Raw genomic sequence first — 24,039 nt, forward strand, 5'->3', positions numbered from 1 at the left:
GACCTTCTCCTTGACAGGTACAAATGGACTACTATCCATGATTTGTTTCTATAATCTACCTAATGTAGAGCAAGGTAAATTATAGATAGCAATTGATTTGTAAAAATCATCATGAACCAGTATTGTTTTAAATGCCAGATGTGGATAAATGGGGAGCAAGAACTTACAAGACAAGATTTGTGTTCTTGAATCTACACTGAAGAAGCCTCTTGCTTTATCTCCATTGGAATCAATTTACTAATTTTTAATTCACCGATTTTCTGTTGTTTGTTTAACATTTATTAATTGATTGTTATACTTATGCAACTAATTCAAAAGTTGGCAAATTTAACATGCAGACCCTAATTTGCTTTTACAAACCCACCATGTAAAATGCTTTTTTTTTTTTAAAAAAAAGAAACAACAACCCAACCAACCAAAAAGGCCACCAGGTTACCAAGAAAATACCTCTGTATTTATAAATGAGTGTTAGTAGGGGTGTTGTAAGCCATCTGAACCTTTCCTTATATTTTCCTAAGTTTTTCTATGTAATTTAATAAAATAACAAGAAAAAACTAGTACAGCTCTCCTTTTCACTCACTGCACGTTGAACACCTATTTCTTATCCTCTGCAAGGCTGGATAACTCCTTTAAGAGTACGATGCATCTCAGGTCATATTGAAATACATGGTATGCCTGCCCCATCATCCAGTGGTCACAGGATCTGTATCTTCACAACAACCTTCAGGTTTCTCAGCTGTCAAGTGTTTCTCATCTGGAATAAGAGCCATTCATTTGCCCTTCATGTCATACTCATTTATGATGGCTGAAATGTTTATTCAGAACAGGAGCAGAGATAACGAGCAAGGTTTCTTTGCTCTTAGTTACCAGGGGCTATTCGCAAGACTTCAGACTTGCTCAACGTGTTCCTCATTGCAACACAAACCAGCACAGAGTAAGAGAAAGAATAATGTTCCCAACTCTCATTATTTTATTATCACTTTCACCATAAATTCTCAGTTTCTGTGTCTTTTTTCCTCTGTGTGCCACTCAGTCTGCTGCTGTAAACTGGACAAATTGACAAAATAGAATTTTTGTACAGGGAGGTAAGGAATATGCTTTCCACAATGAGTTTCTTTGTGGCCTGTATAAGGCTAGAAGGGACCGAAGTGTTTTGATCCCACAATGAGGATTTAATATCTCGCACAGACAAACAGATGTTCAGATAAATCTGCACAGTTAGGTACAAGAAGACACAGAGAATGAATTCAGTACTCAATGCAGACTGTGAGATACATGAGTGTGCAAGCTGTGATGCATGGAAGTGCTGCAGGGCTTGTAGGAACCCAACACAGACATTTATTTATTTTGCACAGGGAATAAAATATGGCCTTGTTTCTCTCTCCTGTGTTGCTGGGAAAACTATGTAGAAGAAAATTCCGGTCTTTTCAGCATTTGAGGTGAAAAGCTGAAGGTAGCTCTTCATGTAATTAAGGGTAGAACATATATGTACATTCACATATGCTTTAATCACAAGACAAGCCCACTGATTCAGTGTGACTAGATCCATGGTCTAGTTGCAAAATAAGAGTCTAAATGATCTTGGCATCCATTGATAAGATAAGAAATGTATACAATCTTTAACAAAGCAAGATCAGTAGGTTCCTACAGAATGTAATAGAAATCTACAAAACTTATGTGAAAAGTCTTAGAATGGTACCTTTTTGATGGGTTTTAAAACGATGCTATGGAAATCTTTACCAAGCACATAAATTCTCTGTTAAAATCTATGAGATTGTTAAAGATATCTGGAGAATAGATATGACATCATTCTTGTTAGCCCTGTAGAATTTTTCAGTAAAGAAAGTGAAATAGGCTAGGTACATTTGTAAATTTTGGAAACTTCTATATATTTTGACCTGGGGAGTCATTAGTATCTCACTGCACATTAATCTGCACCCCTATGAAATCCAGTGATGCCTGATATTGCTTATACCATGTAAAACAACTCACTATTTGGCTCATTATCCTTTTGAGTCACTTCTATTACAAATTCTCCTGGTTTGCCATCCACTTATGCTGAGCACCTTTCTTAAATCTCAGGTGAAATCCACAGGCCACTTCATACAAACATGTTCTTTGAATACATGAGTGTCTGGTTTAGCTGCTAAATTTAAAGCAAGCCAGGGCTATGGCACTGTACATATTGTTGGATATGTTTTCTGGCTTTGTGGGGTATTTGCTGCATGATCTGATAAAAACTGAAGCTAAATTAACTCTACGATTTGTATTCCTACAACCTTTTCTCTTTTCTTTTTGTTTTTTTTTCTTCTTTTCCTTGGCTCTGTCTGTAAGGTTCATTACTTACAGTTACTGCAGAATCAATTTGAAATGGCCAAAATCAGTGATGGAATTTATAGCACAATAAACATACTGCCATACGAGTGCTGTTACACATGAAAGGGCCTCAGAATATTCTTTTCAGCAATCCTTCTACATAGCAGAGTGTTCTGTTTTTATCAATTTAACAGAATCATCACAGGCGTATTCTGAGAGGTGTAATCCTGACAGCTACACAGCAGATTTTCTCTGAGGCACATATTTTTACAGGAAAACAATACTATTGATAAAATCTTAGCATATCAGAACACAGAAAAAAACCTGAACACATCTTTTTCATTCTCCACAACAGGAATTTTCAGTTCCTTTTCACAAAAAAACCCACAACCCTGAACCAGGGAGAGTTTATGAAGAAAATATTCTCACATTCCTCGAGTTATAGATTAGTTAGTTATCAGTTTAGCAACCCCGAAATCTGGGGTAAGAGCACATGGTGGGCACTATGGTGTGCGGAAAATGTGGAGGGGACTTGAAGCTAAAACATAAAGGATAGCATCAGTAGTTGCCTGTTTATAAAGTTTATAAAGATTTACATTTCTACTTAGTCTATATTTCTTTCCAAGTGTCTCAATTATAGACATCTCATATTTTACGCCATTTTGAAGCACAGAAAGTTTTAACTTTAGAATGATGCATTGTGAAAAAAATACAGAAAAGACAGATGGCAGGCTGTCCTCCCCAAAACTCAATTTCATAATATGCATGTGACTGCTAATAGGCAGACACTAAAAAACAATTTTCCTTGACGGAGAAGAGCTGATAAATTGTCAACATAAACTTCGTCTGTGGTTGCTCCAGTGATCTAAAGCCCTTTTGTGAGTTTTGTACCATCAAAGTCTGCATCTTACAACCATATCAAAATTTATGAATGCATATGACTATAAAGCGACTGAAAACAACCCGTAATGCATGGTTGTGTATTGTGAATCAGCTCCTTGCTTCCTCAGGAAAAACTGTGTGCAGTGCCCCTTTCCTAACCCTGGTGCATTACTGCACAAGAGCCAGGCTGGGTTCAGTGAGGCCCTGTGTGCTGATGAGATCTGCATTCAGGTGTCTCTTAAATACAGTGCTAGGTCTAGTGGTGGCCTGACCTAGCCAACACAATTCTTGTAACAATACAACAATCTGAAGTATCACAAGAACTGAAAACAGTTGATTAGTTAGGAAAAAAAAACCCAAAACAACCAACATTGCTGATCACCTGAGCAGGGAGAAACGAATGAAAAGGCTAATAAGGTACTGATTTTCATGAAGATAAATGTTTACCTAATATTTCAGACAAAAAACAGGCCTGGACCTTCCAAAATATGCCCAAAGTGAAAAGGCTTATTTAGTTCACATGAAATAAAATTAAGCATTTAGTTCATGCATGCACAGATTCTTGGGGACAATGACCAAACTATTTGTACATAGAATGAGACCTGTTTACATGAAAGTGTAGAGTTCATTTCAAATTTAAACATTTCTCCATAACTAATAACTACTAATTTTGATTTTTTGAAGGCTTAAAACTTAAATATTTGGACATCTGTAATAATTCAGGTCTTACTTCTGAGAATAACTGAGAAACAGTAACTCAATGGCAGATGAGCTGTGACTGCTCTGTTATAAAGGTATTTGCCTGGAACAAAATAATGTTATAATCTCACCACATATTTAATTGCAGTAGTTTCCTGATTGTGAGAAGACTATGAAACATTTTGATCAGCTTCTTCATGTTATACAGAGGAGACACTATTTGCAAGGATGTGACCAATTCTGTAAAGTGAAGCCACAGGAAGAATCCATATTTTTTTAACTTTCTTTTAATTAGAACAATACTGTTGATTTTAAAGGCACTGAATGTGTATCCTGTTGCTCTAATTGTTTAGAGTCTATATTACTCTTCATATATCCCCTAAATTAAAACAACAACAAACAAACAAGAAACCAACCAACCAAACCAACAACAATAAACAAACCGCAAACCAGCAGTAGACCAAGAACAGATCTCAGATTTAGGAAATATTGCCAAACTTAGGCAGATACACTATTTTCCAACTATATTTGGATAGACTCACTGATGTGCTGGATTGTTTGGTTTAGTATGGAAAAATATACGAAGTTTAGAATGATAATTGAATGTGCCTGTACAAAGGAAAGGGGAATAAGAGCATCTAATGTGCTATCACTAATAGAAGTGGAAAATATAGTGTTTACAACTGATGAAACACACCTTGGCCATGTCCTTGTAAAGGCAAGCAATTCATACAGCAATGTACACAAGAAATTCAGAGAGACTAAAATAATTATCTATATAAAGTGAAATAAAATTGTAACCCTCTTCGAGCTCAGACCTCTTTATGCAATCCGTATGGATTCCCAGGAAAGGCTCCAATATGAAGTTTGTAAGGAAATTACCACTTCTTGTAATGCACTTAGTGTTTTCATTTGTTTGGGGTCTTTTGCACTAATTTTAAATGATGGAGAAAATTAAGATAATTGTGCTGTCCCAAGCTTATTGTGCTGTCCCAAGCTTATTCTCAAATCCTGATTATTTTCCTTTAATCAGGCACAGAATTCTTGGTTCTAAGGAGGGATGGCCAAAAAACATATCAGTAACAATTAAAATTTCTTATTTCATACTGGTTATAGATGCATTAAGGTATATAAGCTCCAGGGTCAGTATAAGCCTTGCTCAGCTTTCTTCAAAAGCATTGGGAGTAATAAAGATTTCCATTTTATCTTCAGTGAAATAATACTGCTGAAATATCACCTCATTTTTGATGTCAGCAGTGATTTCTTTTTACCTCCATGATGTCAAATGGGAATTATTATTATTAGAACGACAGCTTCCTAATGATGCTGTAAAAAGGTAGAACTGAAGCTCTTCCCACCAAACATCTATATTCTGCCTTCTCCATAGGGTAAAGCAGATGGGCTCAACCAAACACTGTTCTACAGCTAGTATCAATGCATTAAACAGATAAATCAAGAGGCACACTTAAATATTTAGAAACAGAAGCATAGTGGCTTATTTAGTTATACAGTGGTGTTATATTCACTTTGAATATTAGAGAAAAAGGACATTTATACTACAGGAACTCTTTCTGGGAAACATGGCCTGAGACAGTCATGATCAATTTTCTGCTCTAGAAGTTAAAACCAGCAAATCGGTGTCCAGCTCACTATCCAGAAGTCATTGCACCAGGTTAAGTCAACAGCTACAGGGAATGAAAGCCTGTTGTGATGGCCCTCGTTCGACTATTGGCTTCATGTATAGCATACTGTTGATGGACACATCACCAAAATGCCCTGGGCCTTTGTTCTCCCATTCTGTCAAATGAGCAGGTAAAGAGGAGCCTTGCTTCATGTGACAGCAAATTACATGAACAAAGATTGGCTTTTGAGTAAATGCTAGGCCTTGAACCTTATGCAACATTTAGTGCACGTAGAAAGTCAGTGAAGACCAGCTGCAAAGTGGTAATATCTGCTGGAGCAAAGGGGGCATTATGATTTGCTAATACTTTCACTTTGGTTCAAATATAAAGAGCTACAATCCAAAATGATTCCCTACCATTTTTATGTGCTTATTACACATATTGCTTCATACTGTTTGATAAAGCTTGGAGGTCTTTAGGGTGAGAAATCTATAGTGAATATGAAAAAATATCAAATTGTAAAAAAAAGGAGGTCTGTTTATAAAGTTTGCTTGTTTTGAAATGAGAAAGGCAAAGTTTGCAAGGAGCCAAGTTGGCTGCCAGCACAGGAGGTGGATGCTGCCAGCCCTGCTCCTCTCCCACAATAAGGTGGCAGGAACAGCAGCCTCAGGGAGCTCCCATGGGCTAAATCCAAGGGGCAGGAAAGATGTGTTTTTCTGCTGGTATATGACTTCTTTTTCTTTCTGAGGATTTTGGAGTAGCTCTTCTACAGCCAGTGGTAGCCCAGCTGAGAGCAGGAGTTCATATTTTCCTAGGTTTTCTGTGAAGGTTCTGCTAAACTTCACAGTATCTGATCTGAGTACTTTTTTATTTGGCATCTCATTTTGCCTATTCAGGGCAACCATTAAAACAAAGGAAGTATCAGCCTGAGAAAATGAAGTGTGATGTGCTGGAACACAGAGATGATTTGACAATATCCATGCACTGAGGCTGAGAATGAAGTACAGCATGTAATCACAATTGGCTCTGACACAAGCAGCCATTGTTATCTTTGGCAAGTTACTCGATCTCTTGGTATGTCAGCACTTTCCAGCCTCACAAGTACATTGCAAAAGTACATTAATATAAATGACATTATAAACAACAGCAAAAAGCCAATAAAACGTAGTGCTTTGCACAGGTAAGAACCTGAACAAAAAGTAAAAGAAAGTTCAAAAACCATGTGGGAATTATGAGTTAAAAAATAAATGAGAAGATGCCTTTCTAAGTTCACGAAGAGGTGAAATCATAATTCAGTGTTTATCTCATTGTCACACAATACAAATAAATTAATGCTGTTATTATATCACTAAGAAGATAGGAAGAGTAGGGAGCAGGAGAAAAAAGGACCTTTTGAAAAGGTTCAGCTTTAACAGGACAAAGAAACATTTTGATCCTTATAAATTGTTGGCAACTAACATTTCAGCGTGTATTGAATACAAGAATTAATGATGAAGGAAAAATTACAGGGAAGTAATTCATAATGACAATATTTAAATAGCATTTTAAATATTTCCAGCTGTTTGTAAAAGAGATTTTCTCTACTGTGTTTTAAATTTTGAAGAATATGTGATTGTAAAAATTTATTAATGAGACCCAACTTCTGTAGCTGGTATATAAAATGTGCTGTGCAACCTTAGCTACTCAGGGGAATACGCATGGTGGCCTTGCCTTTGTGAAGTGAACGTGGAGACAGGCAATAACCCACAGCTTTGCCTCCTTTAGTGCAACAACTGTGCTTTTACCTGGTGTCTGTGTTACTTACACATGAATGATACATTTGAAAGGAACTTCTGCTTGCCCGGTAACACAGCCTATGACAGATCACAGCGTGATTGAAGTAATGTCTGAGTGTAGGTTCCACATTTGTGGAACAACTTTATTCCTGAAGATATTTTTTTAGAATTTTCATGCAGTTCTTCAAGAAAATTTCTAATTGCAGAGGCAATGGTGAAAAATACTCTCTTGCAAAAATGAGGTCTTCTTCCTCTAGTTAACCCACCACAGTTTTACAAAAACTAAATACGTACACATTTTTGCATAAGATGCCATGATTATACCCTTATGACTACCAATTCAAGACCTGTATTTTCTATTAGTCAGCTATTGATCTCATGCTACCAGATCAAGACAATGTGCAACAATGAGAAACACAAGGAGAAACAAATTTTCTTAAATGTAACATTCACTGAAACACAAGTTTAAGAACCTTCCATCCAGTTTCACCTCAGTTCTGAACATCGTTGACTGTTTTACACTCAATAAATATTTACCAGTGCAAAAATGATACTGCTTCTGCAAGTATCTGCTGAAGAGCAGGAAGATGTACTCTTCTACATTAGCTACATTTTTTCAATGTATGAGCTTATTGTCTTTTCCAGGCCTACTTTGGACAAAAACTTTGAACTGTTGGAAGCAGCAGACATAATTAAAAAACCTATTAGTGTCTGCATTTGAACATCTAATACAATGTTTACATTATGAAAAGGAGGTGGGCCTAAATATCCACTGGCAAAAGTTACAAAACAGCCAAGCGGAGTAGAGATGTTGGCAGCAGCATCTGCCCGTCCTACAGCAAATTCTGGCTGGTGATTCTTCACAGCGCACCGTGTTGTTCACTTTGCTCCTATATAAGGCATATTCCTAATCATTAACAATAAGCAGTGGCATGCAACATTGAGGGATAACCTAAGAAAACTCTGGACTGAAGACCTGTCTTGTTCACTAGGCATTCCTACCTGGGAGCACGATACCTTCCTCCCAGTGAGTATTTTCTGGTTCCCACTCTGGTGAGATCTCATTGTCCTCACTGTACTCACTGATCTGTGTTTATTAACACTGCAATGGATCTCACACTGCACTATTAGTTCACACGTCTAGATAATTAGTGCTACTTAAGAAAGTGCAACAAAAGTTTTGTATCTCTTTGACTCAACAACTCTTGGATCTTGAAAGAATACCAGGCTTGGCTTGGAGCTGAACTCTTGTCCATTTTGAGTATCTTATTATGTATCAGAGTAAACAATGATCTCAGTTTTCTTTCACTGTTATATCCACTGACTTCTAATACAGGTAGCTTCAGAATTACACTGCCTAAAGATCAGAATCAAAGGCAATTGCTGCTAATTTGGCGATATTATCTTTTTATATCACTTTCTCTTTGATAACAGAATTTATAAAAATAGAACATTTTCCAGAAAGTAATCTGTGTTTGCTCAATTCTATGTTTTCTTCCTTTTCAGAATCCAGTTTGTGATTTCCCATTTACACAATCTGGAACACACTGCAACAAAGTCAACTCTGAAGCCACATGAACTTTTAAGACAATATTTGAGGAGAAACACATTCTGGCAGAGGTCTGAGAAATGCTACAGCTGCAGCCATCAGGAGGAATGATCAAAGCTTGAATCTTTCTTTTAAAGAAGACTGCTATTAAAAAGGCCTTTTATATAATACTAACTGTTTAGTTTTGTTAGTGCTACTGCAATAATGAATGCCTAGCATATATTCATGTCTCCAGATGGTAGAACAGTGCTACACACCGTGTTTAAAAGATGCTCTGCCCTGAAATGTCTTTTTGAGAAGGTGGAGTTAGTAGCTGTTGAAGACTTAAAAAAAAAAAAGTTAATATATTAAGATGCTTTCCAGACAGCTCTACTAATAGAATCTCACAGCTCTATAGCAAGGCATAAAATGAACTCTAGTCTTCTTAATCCTGTGGCAGACCATCTTTTCCTGAACCGTATCTTTATATGTACAAGTAGATACTTCATAAGACTCACACTGGCCCATTAGTATTTTGTTCTTTTATAAGTAATGCTGGATCTTTACTAGCTAAGAGACTTCCTTTTGACTAAAAGGTCATCGATTTACATGGGTGAATTCTCGATCAGTTCTTTCTCTCTGACAAATTACCTTTAAGTCTTCCCAGTGCTGAAAAGTCTGGGGAATGCATGTGCTGACATTTAGAAAACTCTTCACATAATGCTTCCTGATGTTGGTTTCTTATTCCTTCTTCACTCAATTAAGGAGGTGTGGCAGTAGCCACGTGATGAAATACTAAATTCTGCGGTTTTCTTTCTTCCCACAGAGAAAGGTCAGGATACCTTTCTGGGACAGAGTAAAATGCTTGACAGAAAAGATTTCAAGGGGAAAAAATATTAGAAGAGGAGAAAAGAGTTAAGGCCAAACTGGAAACTGGGATATGTGAATTCCCTGAGGCTAAGGAAGGAATTAAATCTGACTCTAACATGCCCACATCCGAGAAATGTACTAATCATTAGACTACTAATATGCCAAAAGCCAGCTGCCTTGTCTTTCTTTCTCCTTTCTACTCCCCTGAAATGGCAGGTTTTCTGCTGTGTTCTTAACCAGCTCAAGATATTTCAGGTGCTTAAAGTGATTTTGGAATAGGGACATCTTGTTACTGAATTCCAGGTGAACCTTTCACTTAAATGGGAAACAATAATTTCAGTTTTGGATTGAATCAAGAGAACAGTATCACAAAGCAAGTGCAATTGCTTAGTTTTGTGTCTCTAACATTTTTTGGCTTTCTTGCCCTCTTGGATTAATGAATCTAAATTCTGCCAAAAACTGCACTTCAAGTGCACAACAGAGATTACAAATTTTGCCCAATTTTTCAAGTTCTAAAAAAATGAATAATAAAAAATATTAAATCTATATGGTGAATAGAGGCAGGAATAGTGTGAAAAAGACTGGTAATAGAACTGTGATTTCAACAAGAAATTGAGATTTCCATCTTCAAAATCAGCATTCAAAGAATTCTAACTCTATGATTTTAAATGCAAGATCTGAGAGCACAGACTCAGAAAATGTTTCATTTAAACAAGTTGGTAGAATGTTGGTAGAAAAATACCATTGCACAATACCAAAATATGAACTCATGTAGATCACAAAGATAAATTTGTGTAAACACTTTTATGGAATTTTAAATATTATTTATAATATTTTGTTATACAGTAACTAATGTATGAGGCACAGCTAACCGAATTTGAATCCTCCATTACTGAAATTCAGACATTGGATCTGCAACAAAACATCAAAATTTCTAAACTAAACTTGCTAAACCATATTTTTTTATATAGGAATTTACTTATTTTTAATGCGATATGTCCACTGGTACTTCAGATTATGCTGTTAGGTTTAACAGTCCTCTGTGATTTAATAAATAGTGAAGATAACTTTGCTCTCTTCGTTGCAATTTGGTCAGTTTGTTTAAGCTTGCTTACTTTCCACAATTCTCCTGCACATGAAGAACACCAGAGAGAAAACCATGTGTAAATACCTGCTCTTGGCATTGATAAGAACTGTGATTCTGTAAAGGAGCAATACAGGGCTTACAGTTGTATCCAGTGCTAACACTTCTGCGCCATATTAAAGGACTTCAGAACTCCTGAAAGTCATATAAAACCAGCTGAAACAAAGTCCATTTCATTCCTCTCCAGAGACTATGTATGTGCTTTTCCATAATCCCAAGGCACTTTCCAAAGACAAAAAGGCCTCACTTCAAGGCAGAAGTATCTGAGTAACCTAGCAAATACTTCTTTTCTCAGTAATACAGGCTCAGAAGTCTTAGATTGTAAGCAAGATTTTGCTCAGCACATGATAGCCACTATATTTACTTCCATTTATTGAAGAGCCTGCAGTAGACTCGTTGCCTTGTGACCCCAATGACTTTGATGTTTTAATGACATGGAGGCTGTTTCTTGTTGACACTGAATGGGCCAAATCAGGCGTCTCAGTAGTGCAGCAGATAGAACATCTCCAGCTAGGAAGGTACAACCTGAAGGATTTTTAAGATGCCCTTTACCCTCTTAATGGATCACCAAGAAGTTTGATTGCCAGCTTCTTGGGAGATGGAGAGGCAATGGATGTTTTTATACCAAATTCAGATATTGTCACAGTGACAGTTAAAAGTATGAGGGAGTCTCCTCATGTTTGCTTATCCACCTCTGTAATAGCTTATCATGAGAGGGCTACTCCTTCAAACAGTAGAGGAATGTATAGATATATACTAACACATCTGATGAGCTGATGATCTGGAAACTACCAGCAACTCCTGGCTCTGATGATGTTCAATGCTTTGACTATTTCTTCATCCCATTAATTACACTGTTCAAGAGACAAGCATTATGCCCTAAAGGTTTGAACAAAGAAAATCCTAGCACAATCTGACACTGAAATAAACATTACGAAACATTCATATACTACAGAGGAGTAGAAAATGTATGACTGGACTTGAACAAAGTAGTTTTCAATTAAAATTAGTTTTGACATATGCCTAAGTCGGACAAGAGAAACATTGAAGGTGGGATAACTGTTAAGGGGACAGAATTGGGTGCCTCAAATGCAGGAGAACAAATTGAAAAGGAGATAAAATTGAGACAACAAAAATCCAAATTAAATATAAACCTATCTTTGATGAAAAAAATAAAAAAGGAAGCTGTGATACATTTTCAGCAGAGAAAAACAGCAAGTGTCTGTATCATGTAATCTTAGACAACAGATGCAATGCTAATACATTCTTAGTTTTGCAGTGAATGGAATGATCTTTTTTTCTTTTTATTTGTTTTCAATGTGTTTTAGCAGCTGATTATATTTTGATTTTTTTTTTTTTTAAAGATTGGGCATTTACTTATTGAAAAGTGAGCAGCTCTCTAGTACCGTATGTAAACTCTTTTCCTACAAGTTCTCAACCTAAGAATATTAAGAATGAGAAAATCTAATTCAAGGAGGGTGCTAGAGAAGAATGAAAGGGAAGGAGAAAGGGAGGATTAATCATGTAACCACTTTCCCATTTCAGACTTTCAGGGTAATGTAACTCATGGGGAAAAAAAGCCATTGCCTCCACCTTTACATATAATTCAGGTTTAATTAAATCAGTCTGGGAAGGGACTATAAACAGGGTTAATCTCATGTCAGAACAGTCTGGACCAGGGTCTCTTTGAGGTATACATATATGTAAGCCTATCAGTGTGACTTTTGTTTTGATTTCTTTTGATAGACTAGATCAACCCAAATGATTAATCAATCTCATTCTCTCACTGTTTTCAATTTTATGTGATTTTCCTGAGGCAGGGATCACTCATTCTGAAAATTGGCTAAGCATCTTGTGGACCACCTCAATCATTTGCTATCTAAAGAAAAGTCATCAGGAGGTCTCAAAGCAGGGAATAAACAGAGATGTGGTTCTGAGCTCAGTAAGAATTTGGAACAAGACACAAAGATGAAAAATTTCACAAATATGAAAAATTTTGGCACAGTTGGAGGACTGAATCCACAGGGAGCTGAATACATTTGACGGACCTAAAACCTGACTCATGTAAGATAGGGAGTTCCCAGCACACTGCTCCTGATGAAGGTTTGTATGCCGATTCAGGAGGGTTACCCACCCATAATGACACGAGAGCTCAAGGGAAGCTGTTAGCCAGGAGCCCTTGCTTTTTGCAGAGGGAAAATTCAGTGCTCTGTTGTATTCTGCATGTGTGAGGGAGTGGCTCTGGAGCCAGCCTGCTCCACCAGGATTTCCCGTAGGAACTCTGTTGCTCATGACCCCAGCTGGCTTTCCATTTCCCGAGTCAGTGCTGGAGGTCTTCCAGAGACCTCTGATGCAGAACTTAGCCAGGTCTTCCCATGAGCTTTGTCAATATTATGTAACTCTTCTTCCCTTTCATAATTTCTTATAGCTATACATCCATAAGGCTCATGGATATTTCTTAATTTTTGTAAAATATACACCTGAACAAATTTTAGAAGCCCTAAGTTTGTTCCGGCACTGGTCTTTTAGAAATCAGTAACATTCCTAAAAGTGTGAGTGACATTCACTGTAGCAGTTGAGTTTTATTATGCTTGTCTAATACACCAACTGAGAAAGATGTTTAAACAAAGCAGTTCTTAACACTCGGTTAAAAAGACATCCACATGATCCAACTATTCTAAAATGAATACACATTTTTCTGGGGCTTACTGAGGCTGCAGATAATTATCCTTCCATAGAACACAGAGTGTCAATAACCATGCTTTTGAAAAACTGTCAAAGTACAATTCATATGGCTGGACACTGCTGAATTCGGCCAAACATTGCCAGTTACAAAATCCTCATAAACATCGAAAAGCAGAGGAGCTGTGCCTCTATATTTACACCTGGTTAGGACTTGCACACTCTTTATGCAGTTTTACTCATGGTGACTCACTGATGCCTCGTGGAAAAATTTGGAGAAAACCAAATGTTTTATTTACAGACAATTTTATCGACTATCATACTTTTTATCCATTCTCTGTGTCTATGAAAAGCTGGCTAAAAAGTGATGTCTGGTATTTCAAAATTCATTCTGCTCTACCAGTGACATATCAGTTATGGTTTTCAGTGTTTCCATGAGGCATCAGTAGGTCCAAGAGAAACAAAATTGTATTTATATGATAGAGATTACTGTGTCTTTCTTTTGAGTAAAGCGTCTCCTGTGAATTTCAAAAACTGTATTGTAATGAATAAAACCCCACCTTTTGAAGCCAGCCCATTCTAGATATGTCCTATTCTGGTGCTGGACTAACATTAGATTGCCAGGAGTCCAAGAAGAGAGAACAACAAAGTCGTTCACATGTCTTCCTTTAGTTGTCACCTACATCTGGCAAAAAATGTCACACTACAAAATCCACAGATGAATTGTCTATTTTTTTTCCATTCCTGTTGCAGCAAAAATATCCAGCAAAGCCAGTTCTCTGCCAATCTAACTTTGACCTAGCTTGTATGGACTTCAATCTCTGCCAATCTAACTTCAATGACCTGCCCATTCATTCCTTCATTCACCTTTCTCCTCCCGAGGCTGCCAGGACACTTCCTGTGGTCTTGGTACCTTCTGAGACTTGAAAACCAGTGAGCATGAACAAGCACTGATCGTATTCTTTCAGGTGTTGACCTTTAAGCAGCACAGACATCAAAACTTGTGGTGCCTTAAGAAAACACTGACTTGGACCTAAACTTCCATTAGCAACTACTACAGGACTCCAGTCATTTCCTTGCAAAGAAGACATTTCTACCGAATTTTTACTGCTCAGGTAGGCTACCTTGATGCTATATTCACAGAGAATTTTTGGGAAAACAGACTTGGTGAATTTTATTTCAAACCTCCTCTAAATCTTCCTCTGAAAACTGAAAAAAATTCTTGTGAAAGTTTTTGAATGAACAATGACAAGCAACTTCTTTAAATACATACACATTCTAAGACTTATTTTCTTGCACCACTCTTTTATATAATACTTAATAGATGACATATTTCATTCCACAAGTTGATGATAAAAATATGCTATTCCTTCCAGTTTTAGTATACTGCAAAGCCACTGATAGCTACAGGCACTATGAGCGATATACGACTGAAGAAAAATGAGATTACTGCTGATAAGGAACAAGAGACTTTCATATCTTAAAAGAGTCTGAAATCCAGCAAATATGATCCCCAACAGCAGATTCCCCTCAGACAGACAATGAAAGAAAAATGGTAGAAAAATACTTGTTGTGGCTTGTTGTTACCTTCAGCCAGAACAACAGCGAAATTAAATAGCTCCAGCATACTGTCTGCAGGAAGAAATCCTGCCTCCATGGGAAAAAAAGGTAACCCAGAGATGACTAACCATCTAACAAAATGAGCAGTAATTTTCCACTACAGATAAAGTGATGTTACTTTGGTAAAACATACTTTTACTCTGGAAGAGTTGCTTTTTGAAAGCTATCATGCTGTTATCATCAATGTTTATTGTAATAATGATCAATTTAATGGAGGTGTAGTACCAAAGCCAAACCTCAGGCTGGAAATATTGTATTAAAGATTCTTTAACAAAAGGAATTAAACCTATGCAAATGAGAAATAGCACCTTCCTCTGTCTATTAATGTGTCCCTCAAACATGAACGAACATAATTTAAAGATGTCAATATTTCATGCTACAGTGCAACCTTACCTTGTATCCTGACGATTTGATGTGCACTCCTCGCTTGGTCAGTGTAGATTTCATCCGGATGAAAAAAGAGCGCTCTAGAGTGTTGTCAGTGGTTAGTAAACTGGGACTTGTAGATTCCACTAGGGAATAGAAAAAATACATATACACATAATTTAGATTTTATACATCCCCTCTAAGCTATTTTTCAGGTGCAATCCTTGAACTCACTAAAAATAAATGACTGATGGATGCTAAGAGCGTTGTAATCAATCTACCTCGCTTAGAAAACGTTTACTTAGAAAAAAAAAATTTGAAAAATATATGTATACTCAGCCTCATTTTCAAGTTATTTTTCCCATAGAATTCTTAACAGAGGTTTGTCTCATTAACTCTTTCTTGCACAATTTTGTTACAATTGGGGTTATTTTGTTAGTGTATAGCACTGTTTTAAAAACTGTAGAGTTCCTTGGTATTTTGTGAAAGACAAAGTCTCAGCAAGGAAGCAATTCTGTCTGCTGAAAGAGGCTGTGAATTCTGCAGGCTTTTATTCCCCTCACCTGCAGTGACACCTAGGGTGACTCACTGCTCGTTTTGAGTGCCTTGGTTTCCCCATTACTGCAGGTTAATTATTGCCAATAAAGCACTGAGCAGCCTGAAGGCAAAAATGCTCAAGCAAATGACACGTATTATTATTATTGTCATAATAACAATAATAATAATTGTTAATCATTAGTAACTAATTGGTCACTAATGAAATGTCTTTGTAGTCCAATTGAGGAGATATTTGCTGCTTGAAACTACAGCTCCACCTGTGCTTCCCACCTCCTCAACTGCAAACACTTACAATAGTAAATAAATATTCTTAGTATAAGCCACGACAAAATATAGGGTACAACCCTCCTCAGCACTGAGATATTCTTTGTACAATCTTTATTATTTTTCATTTTTAGCCATGATAATGAACCTCTCCCCAAAATTTTGTTCATGGGAAGATTCTAGAGTAGCTTACAATAAGCAAGTGTTATTGGAGATAATTTAACTTTCAGTTTCAATGAGTAATTAACACAGAATAAAAAAGTTGTTGTGAAATTATTGTGCTACTGCCTTAGAGAACTGACCGAGCTACTAGTAGAAAGTATTCAGGTATTTAAAAAGCATTTGTTATGCAGTCAACAGAAACACAAAAACTTGTTTGTGAGCTAAGGATTATATCAAATTGTCCTTGATTTAATGTGGTCACGTTGTCTCGTGTTTGTGACATTTTTAACTCTATTGTGATGAAATAACCGACAACAGTGTCCCTTTCTTTAGTGTCTCTCTTAAGATTTTTTTGTTTTAGAGAGCACGAATTTGATGTCATTTTAAATGTACAGCTCTTTATCACTCGAGGGAAAAGCAGAGCCATGTTATATTTAGTACTTTCATTTCTTCTGATTAAATATGAATTACTATGAAATTTTTCTCATCATCTAACACGCCATAATACGCCAACAGCTTTTTAATACACTATATAAGCACAAACTTCTGCTCTAAGAGTTTAATTTGCCCCTCTAATCCAATCACATCAACCTTATTTCTCTTATCAGAGATTCCCATTTTGAATTAAATGAGCTCATTAGTTTTAATCAAAAGCAGAGAGATCAAAACTTAAACGTAAATGCTTTAGATCAGAACTGTCAGTCAGCCGTGCAGTTCTATTTTGCTAAAACACAAGATCAGAGACCCTTAGAACCAATTTTTTCTCGTAAGGCATGCCAAGAGCTTGAAGATGCTATATCCTTTTTTTTTTTTTTCTTTTTTTTTTTTTTTTATTTCTCCCAAGGACAGATTATACATTTAAGGTTAGACTTAATTTAGAGTATTTTTTTTCATCCTGGTGGAAATGGGAAAGTATGCCATTCTGCTGTTGTCTCTCTCACATTTATTGGTGCTGGTCCTTGGAGACCCAAACAAATGTGAAGCCATCATAATCCATGCAACAAACCTGTCCTCAAAAAATTCACCTCTGCTCAGGAATATCATTGAAGAAATAAAACTCTGAAAGGAAAGATACATGTTTCAGGGTACAGGACAGTGGAACCCTGGAACAGCACCCAGGGTCACCGGATAGCAGCAGTACTGGTAAGATGAGGATCATAATTAATTATTATTTTTATTGTACAGTACTCTGCAGTGCAGTAGTTAAAGAGTACATTAAGAAACCACAGCATGGGTGCTTCCTGCTGTGTGAAGAAATGCTAAAATCAGCTTAACAAGTGTAGTTGTTGTAGTCCAGCACATTAAGCTCTAGCACAGGCAATAAATACAATATGTCCTCATGTGTTCTAATGGTAATTACCTAAACATACAGATGTAATGTTAATTAAACACACAATATCTCACACTCAAAAAATGATCAGTCTGTAATACATATGTACCATTCCCAAGCAATTGAAATTAAAAATTCCCTTTCATACACAGTTTTATGAAAGAAAGGAAAACATCTGGCATCTAGTACGGTGTACTTGGCATTGACATTTTCTGGGTTCACATCACCTTATATCATAAACGTAACATTATTTTGCTGTTACTATAATATGTGCAAACCTATACATCTCTGTAAGTGAATGTTACAAAATGCATATAATCTATCCAACAGACTGGAACAGTGTCTGTCATATAAATATGTATTCTGAAGTGTTTGATTTTCTTTAACAAAAAGTACCTGAGAGTGTATATGTGAGATGGGATTAGTTACCTAAAAGTCCAGAACAGCTTATGAACAGCTTTCTGAATTTCTCTCAGGAGAGAACCATTATGGCTGGTAGTACGAATCTGCATTCAGAGTTGCACGCACCCATGGTAGATACTCTAACAATGCTAACAGTGATTATGCATGCAGGATTTTAAAAATAGGATGTCTACAGAACGCAATCGTCAATGTCAGTGTGAATTGCACAGGAATATATGGAATATAGTCCATTATGAGTTCTCAGGAGTTGATTTTAAATGCCTATCACTCAACCTTTTCATTTTTTACCAATTATGTCAAAGAAAGCTAGCAAGCTGAGGAACATCAGAATGAAACTCTGTACTAATTAATTTTTTTTCTTTTTTCTTTTTATTTTATTTGTAATCTAAGACCTTTAAAAAAGCCTGAAATAAGCAAGGTCTGTTTTGCTTGATACTACAGTAACTAAAGATGTCTTCTACACTGAAAAATAGTGCTCCTGGGCTGAATTTACTGAGTCTAAACCTACTGTTGAGTTATAAACCTCTGAAACTGTGAGTTTAGAATGCTAATAATATGATAAAAGTCAATGCTCACTGCGTGTGAGTGAAAGCACTATACACTGTCAGGCTTAGAAGTATAAAAAGTAAGTCTGGATTGTCTTCGCAAAACAGATAACCATGTACTCTGCTGGGAAAGCACTCTCCTTTGTGTGTCCTTAAATATCTTTGGCAGATACTACTAAAGGAATAAACCTCTTCTCTTTCCACTCCCGAAGCTGCTAATGCAGGGTGAGATTTCTGGACACAAGGAATGCACTGTCTGTTTCAAAGGGCACAAAGCTGCAATCCACTATACCCGCACAAAAGTGCCACAAATGTCAAAACATTAACTAAGAGCCACAGAGGCTAATGGGGAGACAGCATGAACCAGTGGTGAGTTCCCAAAATTATTTAGTTATCCCCTTCTAAGCATTTCTTTGTGAATAAGCCTTGTACCTCTGATCCTTCAATGGGCTTTGCCTTGGGAATAATCTTGGGCCCAGACTCCAGAAACCAGTGATGCACTGTTTAACTTTCCATGCTGGAAGAGTTCTTCTGATGTTAGTGGAATGTGTACTGACAGATAAATATGCACCTAACGAGAGAAGTGAGGTCCATGCCTCTTGATCCTGCAGTTATCTGCAGATGTACTCCAGCATCTGTGTGCAGCCTGACTACCTTAATGCTATAGAGCAAAACAAGGTAAAACTACGTGAACAATTGCTATCACACAGCAAGAGCACAAGTACTGTCCCTATGACTGATTCACAAGCAGATTGAAATTCAAATAAACAATTTGTCCCCCAGGAACAAAAGAAGTTCCAAATTTGATTTATGACTTAAATAACAAAATGCTGTCAAAGCAGCCAGAATAAATATTCACCAACTTCTGTTTGGTTTTTTTTTTGTGTGTTTTTTTTTTTTTCTCACATCCATTAAAAATAATTGAGAGGAGAAAAATGCATTTTTGCACACCAAATGGATGAAAGACAGACTTCTCATTCTTAGAAGAACCAGAAGCTACAGAGGGAGAACCAAACACCACGGAATTTGAAGGGGTTAGTGGAAAAAGGCTCATGGTTTAACATAAAGGAAATTCCTGATTTGGTATCATTTTAGGAAGTTTTCACCTAGCTTTTGTTTCTCTTCCTTGAGAACAAGTGTCTATGCAGGTTTTAAGGGACATTCTCAAACATCAACTACACAGCTCTCGAAAGTGAAACAAAATAAGAGAACATATGAAATAGTAAGAAAAAGGGAGCTCTCTTCTCATGTTATCTTCTACACTTGCAAACCTCTTCCCACATTTTCTTGAAGTTTTATAATCCTTTGCATATGCAACTAAGAATCATGTTCAGATGAGTAATAAGGTAACATTAATCTATCATTTTCAGTTGTACTAGATGCATCTTTGTAAATGTTTATGTTTCTTGTGTGTAGTTTATTGTCTGTAGCCAGGCATTAAAAGACTTTCTAGGAAAATTTAACCTTCAGTAGTTAACTGTCCTGTTTTTTTTTCTCACATTATTGCCTCTTAAAGTGTGTTTTTAATCAGAAAATTGACCCTCAAAAAAGCACTGTTGCCAAGGTCATTGCCTCTCAGTAGACTACAGATCAAATTAGATAATTTTATAAGCTCAAAGGTAGATTTTTCTAACTACTAGCCTAGCAAATACAATTCAAAAGCTTCAAGTTAAGATAATTTATTTCCAATAAGTGCAATTTACTATGAAATTTTACTTAGCACTTGTGCAAATGCATGGTTTTAAGCGAAATGGGTTCAGTCTGATTGCAGGCTGAACATGGGCAAGCACTGGAAGCTAAAGCTTGGTCTAGGAAGGTGCTGAAGATTCTTGGACTATTTGGATGATCACTTAGGCATATTTATGCACATGGGCAGCCTGCCTAGAGATCAATTGGTGAGCACAGAGCCAGCAATTTCCATGGGCACTCTCTTGGTCTCACTGGTGTGCTCAGCACCTTGCAAAATCAAGGACTATCTGGACTATTACTTTAATATTGTGGGTGGCAAAGAGGCGGCTAGATCATTCTTCCAAGGCAGTACTATTTCTAAAAGGAGCTGTAGGAATAATATTTTTGCCGTAAGCTGTCCCAGTTATAAACAGGAACTTAATTTCCTAAATAACCAGATTTGGATCTGAAATTCAAGGTACTTGTATCTAACTTGGTAAGACTCTTAAAATTTCTGTTTTGCTATTTACTGAAAAACTGAAGAAGTTAAGAATTGGACCCCAGGCTTTTGGTGACTTAGTTCCCTTGTTTCTTTTGAACAGGGGGAATTAATGCTGGGTTCTGGTCAAGGCCTCACTGAAAAGGGAAAGGCTCAGGGCAGCTCTTCCAAGAGAAATGGAAAGAAGGATTACTTCCTCTAAAGAATTTATTGCTAGGTAATGTTTTCAGACAAGATAATAAACTGTTCTTTCTTGTCATTCTACCTCCAAGATGAAGACAATTCACTTTTCATGACCTATAAGCCTATTAGAAACTCAAAGGCATAAAAACTTTAAACCCTATCAGACTTCTTCTGAAAGCTGGTTATTTTAATTGTTGTTGCTGCTGTTGTTGTTTTCTCTCTTATCCCTCCAAACTTTCTGGATCCCACAACTGATGAGATAGGCTGGCACCTCAGATTGTTTCACTTAGGTTGTCATTATATAAAATCCTTTAATTTTTACAATTAATTTGACATGAAATAAATTTGTCTCAGATATATACAGCATTTCTTTTTAATGAGATGAAAGTATGTGTGTTCAGGCAAAAGTCAAGTCAGTGAAGTAGCAGTGAATTTAGATATAACAGCCAGAAGAGTGGGAGAACATGTTTAATATCTGACCGCCTTATATACTGTGAATTTACAGGAACCTGGATATTATAGAGGAATCTGTTGACTTGAACTGTTTGGCCACAACACAGTGTAGTTAATATTTTTAATTTACACAGTTAATCCCGAATTTTTGATTTGTTGACAATTTCTCCAAATGAAGTATTGAAAACCCAAATGGTTAACTATATAAAATTTAATGGGACAAACTATTAAAAATGCATTAAGAAGAACAGTTGCTTCTTTTCAGGGATGAATTCTAAGTGATTGAAGGCTTAATTCAGTTGCCCACACAAAGATCTGCAGGATTCTTGTGAGCTGCCCCACAGTGCCTGAGGTGTTTACAGGAGCAGCAGCTTCCCACAGGACCTCCAGAAGACCCAAGTCTTTCTGGAGCAACTGAGGGATGCCAGGTGTGTCTCAATTAGTACAAGTTTCCTGTCTTTGGGAAGCTTAATTCATTAGAGCCTGGTCCCTTTTAAGTACATAGGAATGCTATGAAAAGACTCGGATCAAGTTCCTGATTATTATTTTAAAATTTCTAGCATGCTGTGTGGCCTGTTGCTTAGGGCTTTGGTTGCCCATGCCAACATTCTATCTGGTATATGTGTTTACACCAGCCTTTGAAATGTGCTTGTGTCATCCCTCATAATACACCAGACCTAACATTAACCACAGCCAAAAGTAAGCCAGAATTCTCTAAAGAAGCTTAATGATGTTTTACCAATGGATAAGCAAAACTGCGCATGCAAATACTGGCAAAATAAGTTGCAGTTTCACATAACTACCCTACATATACAAACAACACAACTTTAATATGCAAACTATATTTGTCTGTGACTGTTAATGCTCAGTTTGCAGGTTTTACATGCGCAAACACTACTACATGCATACTATATTCTGGGCACATAAAAGACTGCATCTGCAGAGAAATAAGACATGCTTTGAAAAGTTATCCTGTAGTGTTACAAATTATTTTACCCTGTTTGTTTTTTAATCCAGACTGGGCCCACGTACCGGCTGCAGTTATGTATGACAAACTAAAGTACAAACTCATTGACAGGCTTTCTCTATTATACAGACAAATGTTTGTTATGTTCTATTATCCTTGCAGAACCAAAGTAATCTGAACTACTCTTTATTGGACTAAGAAGTGTTACTTTATTTAATGCCTCTCAAAGCTTCCTTTCTTCTTCTTCTGCTTCTGCATCTCCTTCTATTTCTTCTTCTAGTCTAGAAACATGTCTTATCAGGCTATGAATTCCCAACACAGGCAATTTACTTCCCATGTAAACTTTATCCCACAGAATTCTTTATATATCTGGTAAATTATGAAATGAGTTAGGTGCCAAGATAGAGCTATCAATAAAGTGTTGCCAGGACGAAGCTATGAATAAGATTTTTGTTACTCCTATAATGTCGAAAGGTAGATTTTACAACAAATTTTGATAGGTCAGTGATCTATGAAATACATAGAGCTTTTTTGCTTGTTTGAAAACAACATAATAAAGATTTGCTATTAACAGAACTAATCATGGTAGGAAACTTTAACTCTGAAAAAAACTTTGGAAATGTTACAGTCTACTGGGCTTCAATCCATTACCTAAACACTTGCAAATGTATCCACATTCATCCAATAGACTGGAACAACTCTTGAAGAGCTGTTATGGTCTAGTGAGTGAGTGGTAAATAAACCATACTGCGTATGAAGCTTAAACTTGCTTCTATGTTTTCACATTTAAATTTCATTTATTTTAAGCAACGGAATAAATAATCTGACCTGACCTATAGTCTTGGTTTCATGTGAGGTCAGTGAAACTCATTAATTTTCAAGGTTCAGTAACAGTCCTAAAGAAAACTAGCACAGTGGTATCTTTTCCTTACTGTTTACTTGCATTGTAACAATTCGAATAAAGTTTGAAACAGAATGCATCCAATGGCTAGGAAAGATCCCTGTGTTAGGAGAGTACAGGATCATGAGTATAGCACATTTATCCTCTGTCAGCAAACCAGCAGGGAGCAAATAAACTGGGAAATGAGGAAACAGCAAGGAGAAAAAAAGAACCCTGCCTATTTTTGAGGGTAAAAACTTCACTGAATTCCCTGAGAACTTTATGGGCCTGTGAGGAATACAGATGCTATACAACATTAGACACTACATCTCCTTTGAGTCTCAATGTGGCTGGTTTCCACAACTTAAATGTTCATTATTCTTACTGACCAACTTCTTATAAACAATTTTGAGCATCTTGTTTCAGCATATAATTGCCATTAAATGCTGATGCTGTTGCCTCTCTTTCATGCCCTAGAAGGATCAACTGAGGGCGTTTTTTTCTCTCTTGCTAGTTTTCTGCTCTTGCCTAGTAACTTGTGAATCATTAACTGACACTCCAGAGCATAGCTGTGAAAATAACTGTGGTTCAGAGCTGCCAATT

The 24,039-nt window shown here is 36.6% G+C and overlaps 1 protein-coding gene across 2 annotated transcripts in view; it reads right to left on the bottom strand.

The window, feature by feature from the left end:
- Positions 1 to 24,039, bottom strand: part of NPAS3 (neuronal PAS domain protein 3) — a 608,602-nt gene that overhangs the window by 43,255 nt on the left and 541,308 nt on the right. For both annotated transcript variants that reach the window (XM_082057395.1, XM_082057394.1), the window contains one exon: positions 15,532 to 15,650. In XM_082057395.1, the coding sequence (XP_081913521.1) occupies positions 15,532 to 15,650 (119 nt within the window). The remainder of the gene's footprint in view (positions 1 to 15,531; positions 15,651 to 24,039) is intronic.

This window comes from Streptopelia decaocto, assembly GCF_964273445.1.
Source record: "Streptopelia decaocto genome assembly, chromosome: 7".
Classification (NCBI taxonomy): domain Eukaryota; kingdom Metazoa; phylum Chordata; class Aves; order Columbiformes; family Columbidae; genus Streptopelia; species Streptopelia decaocto.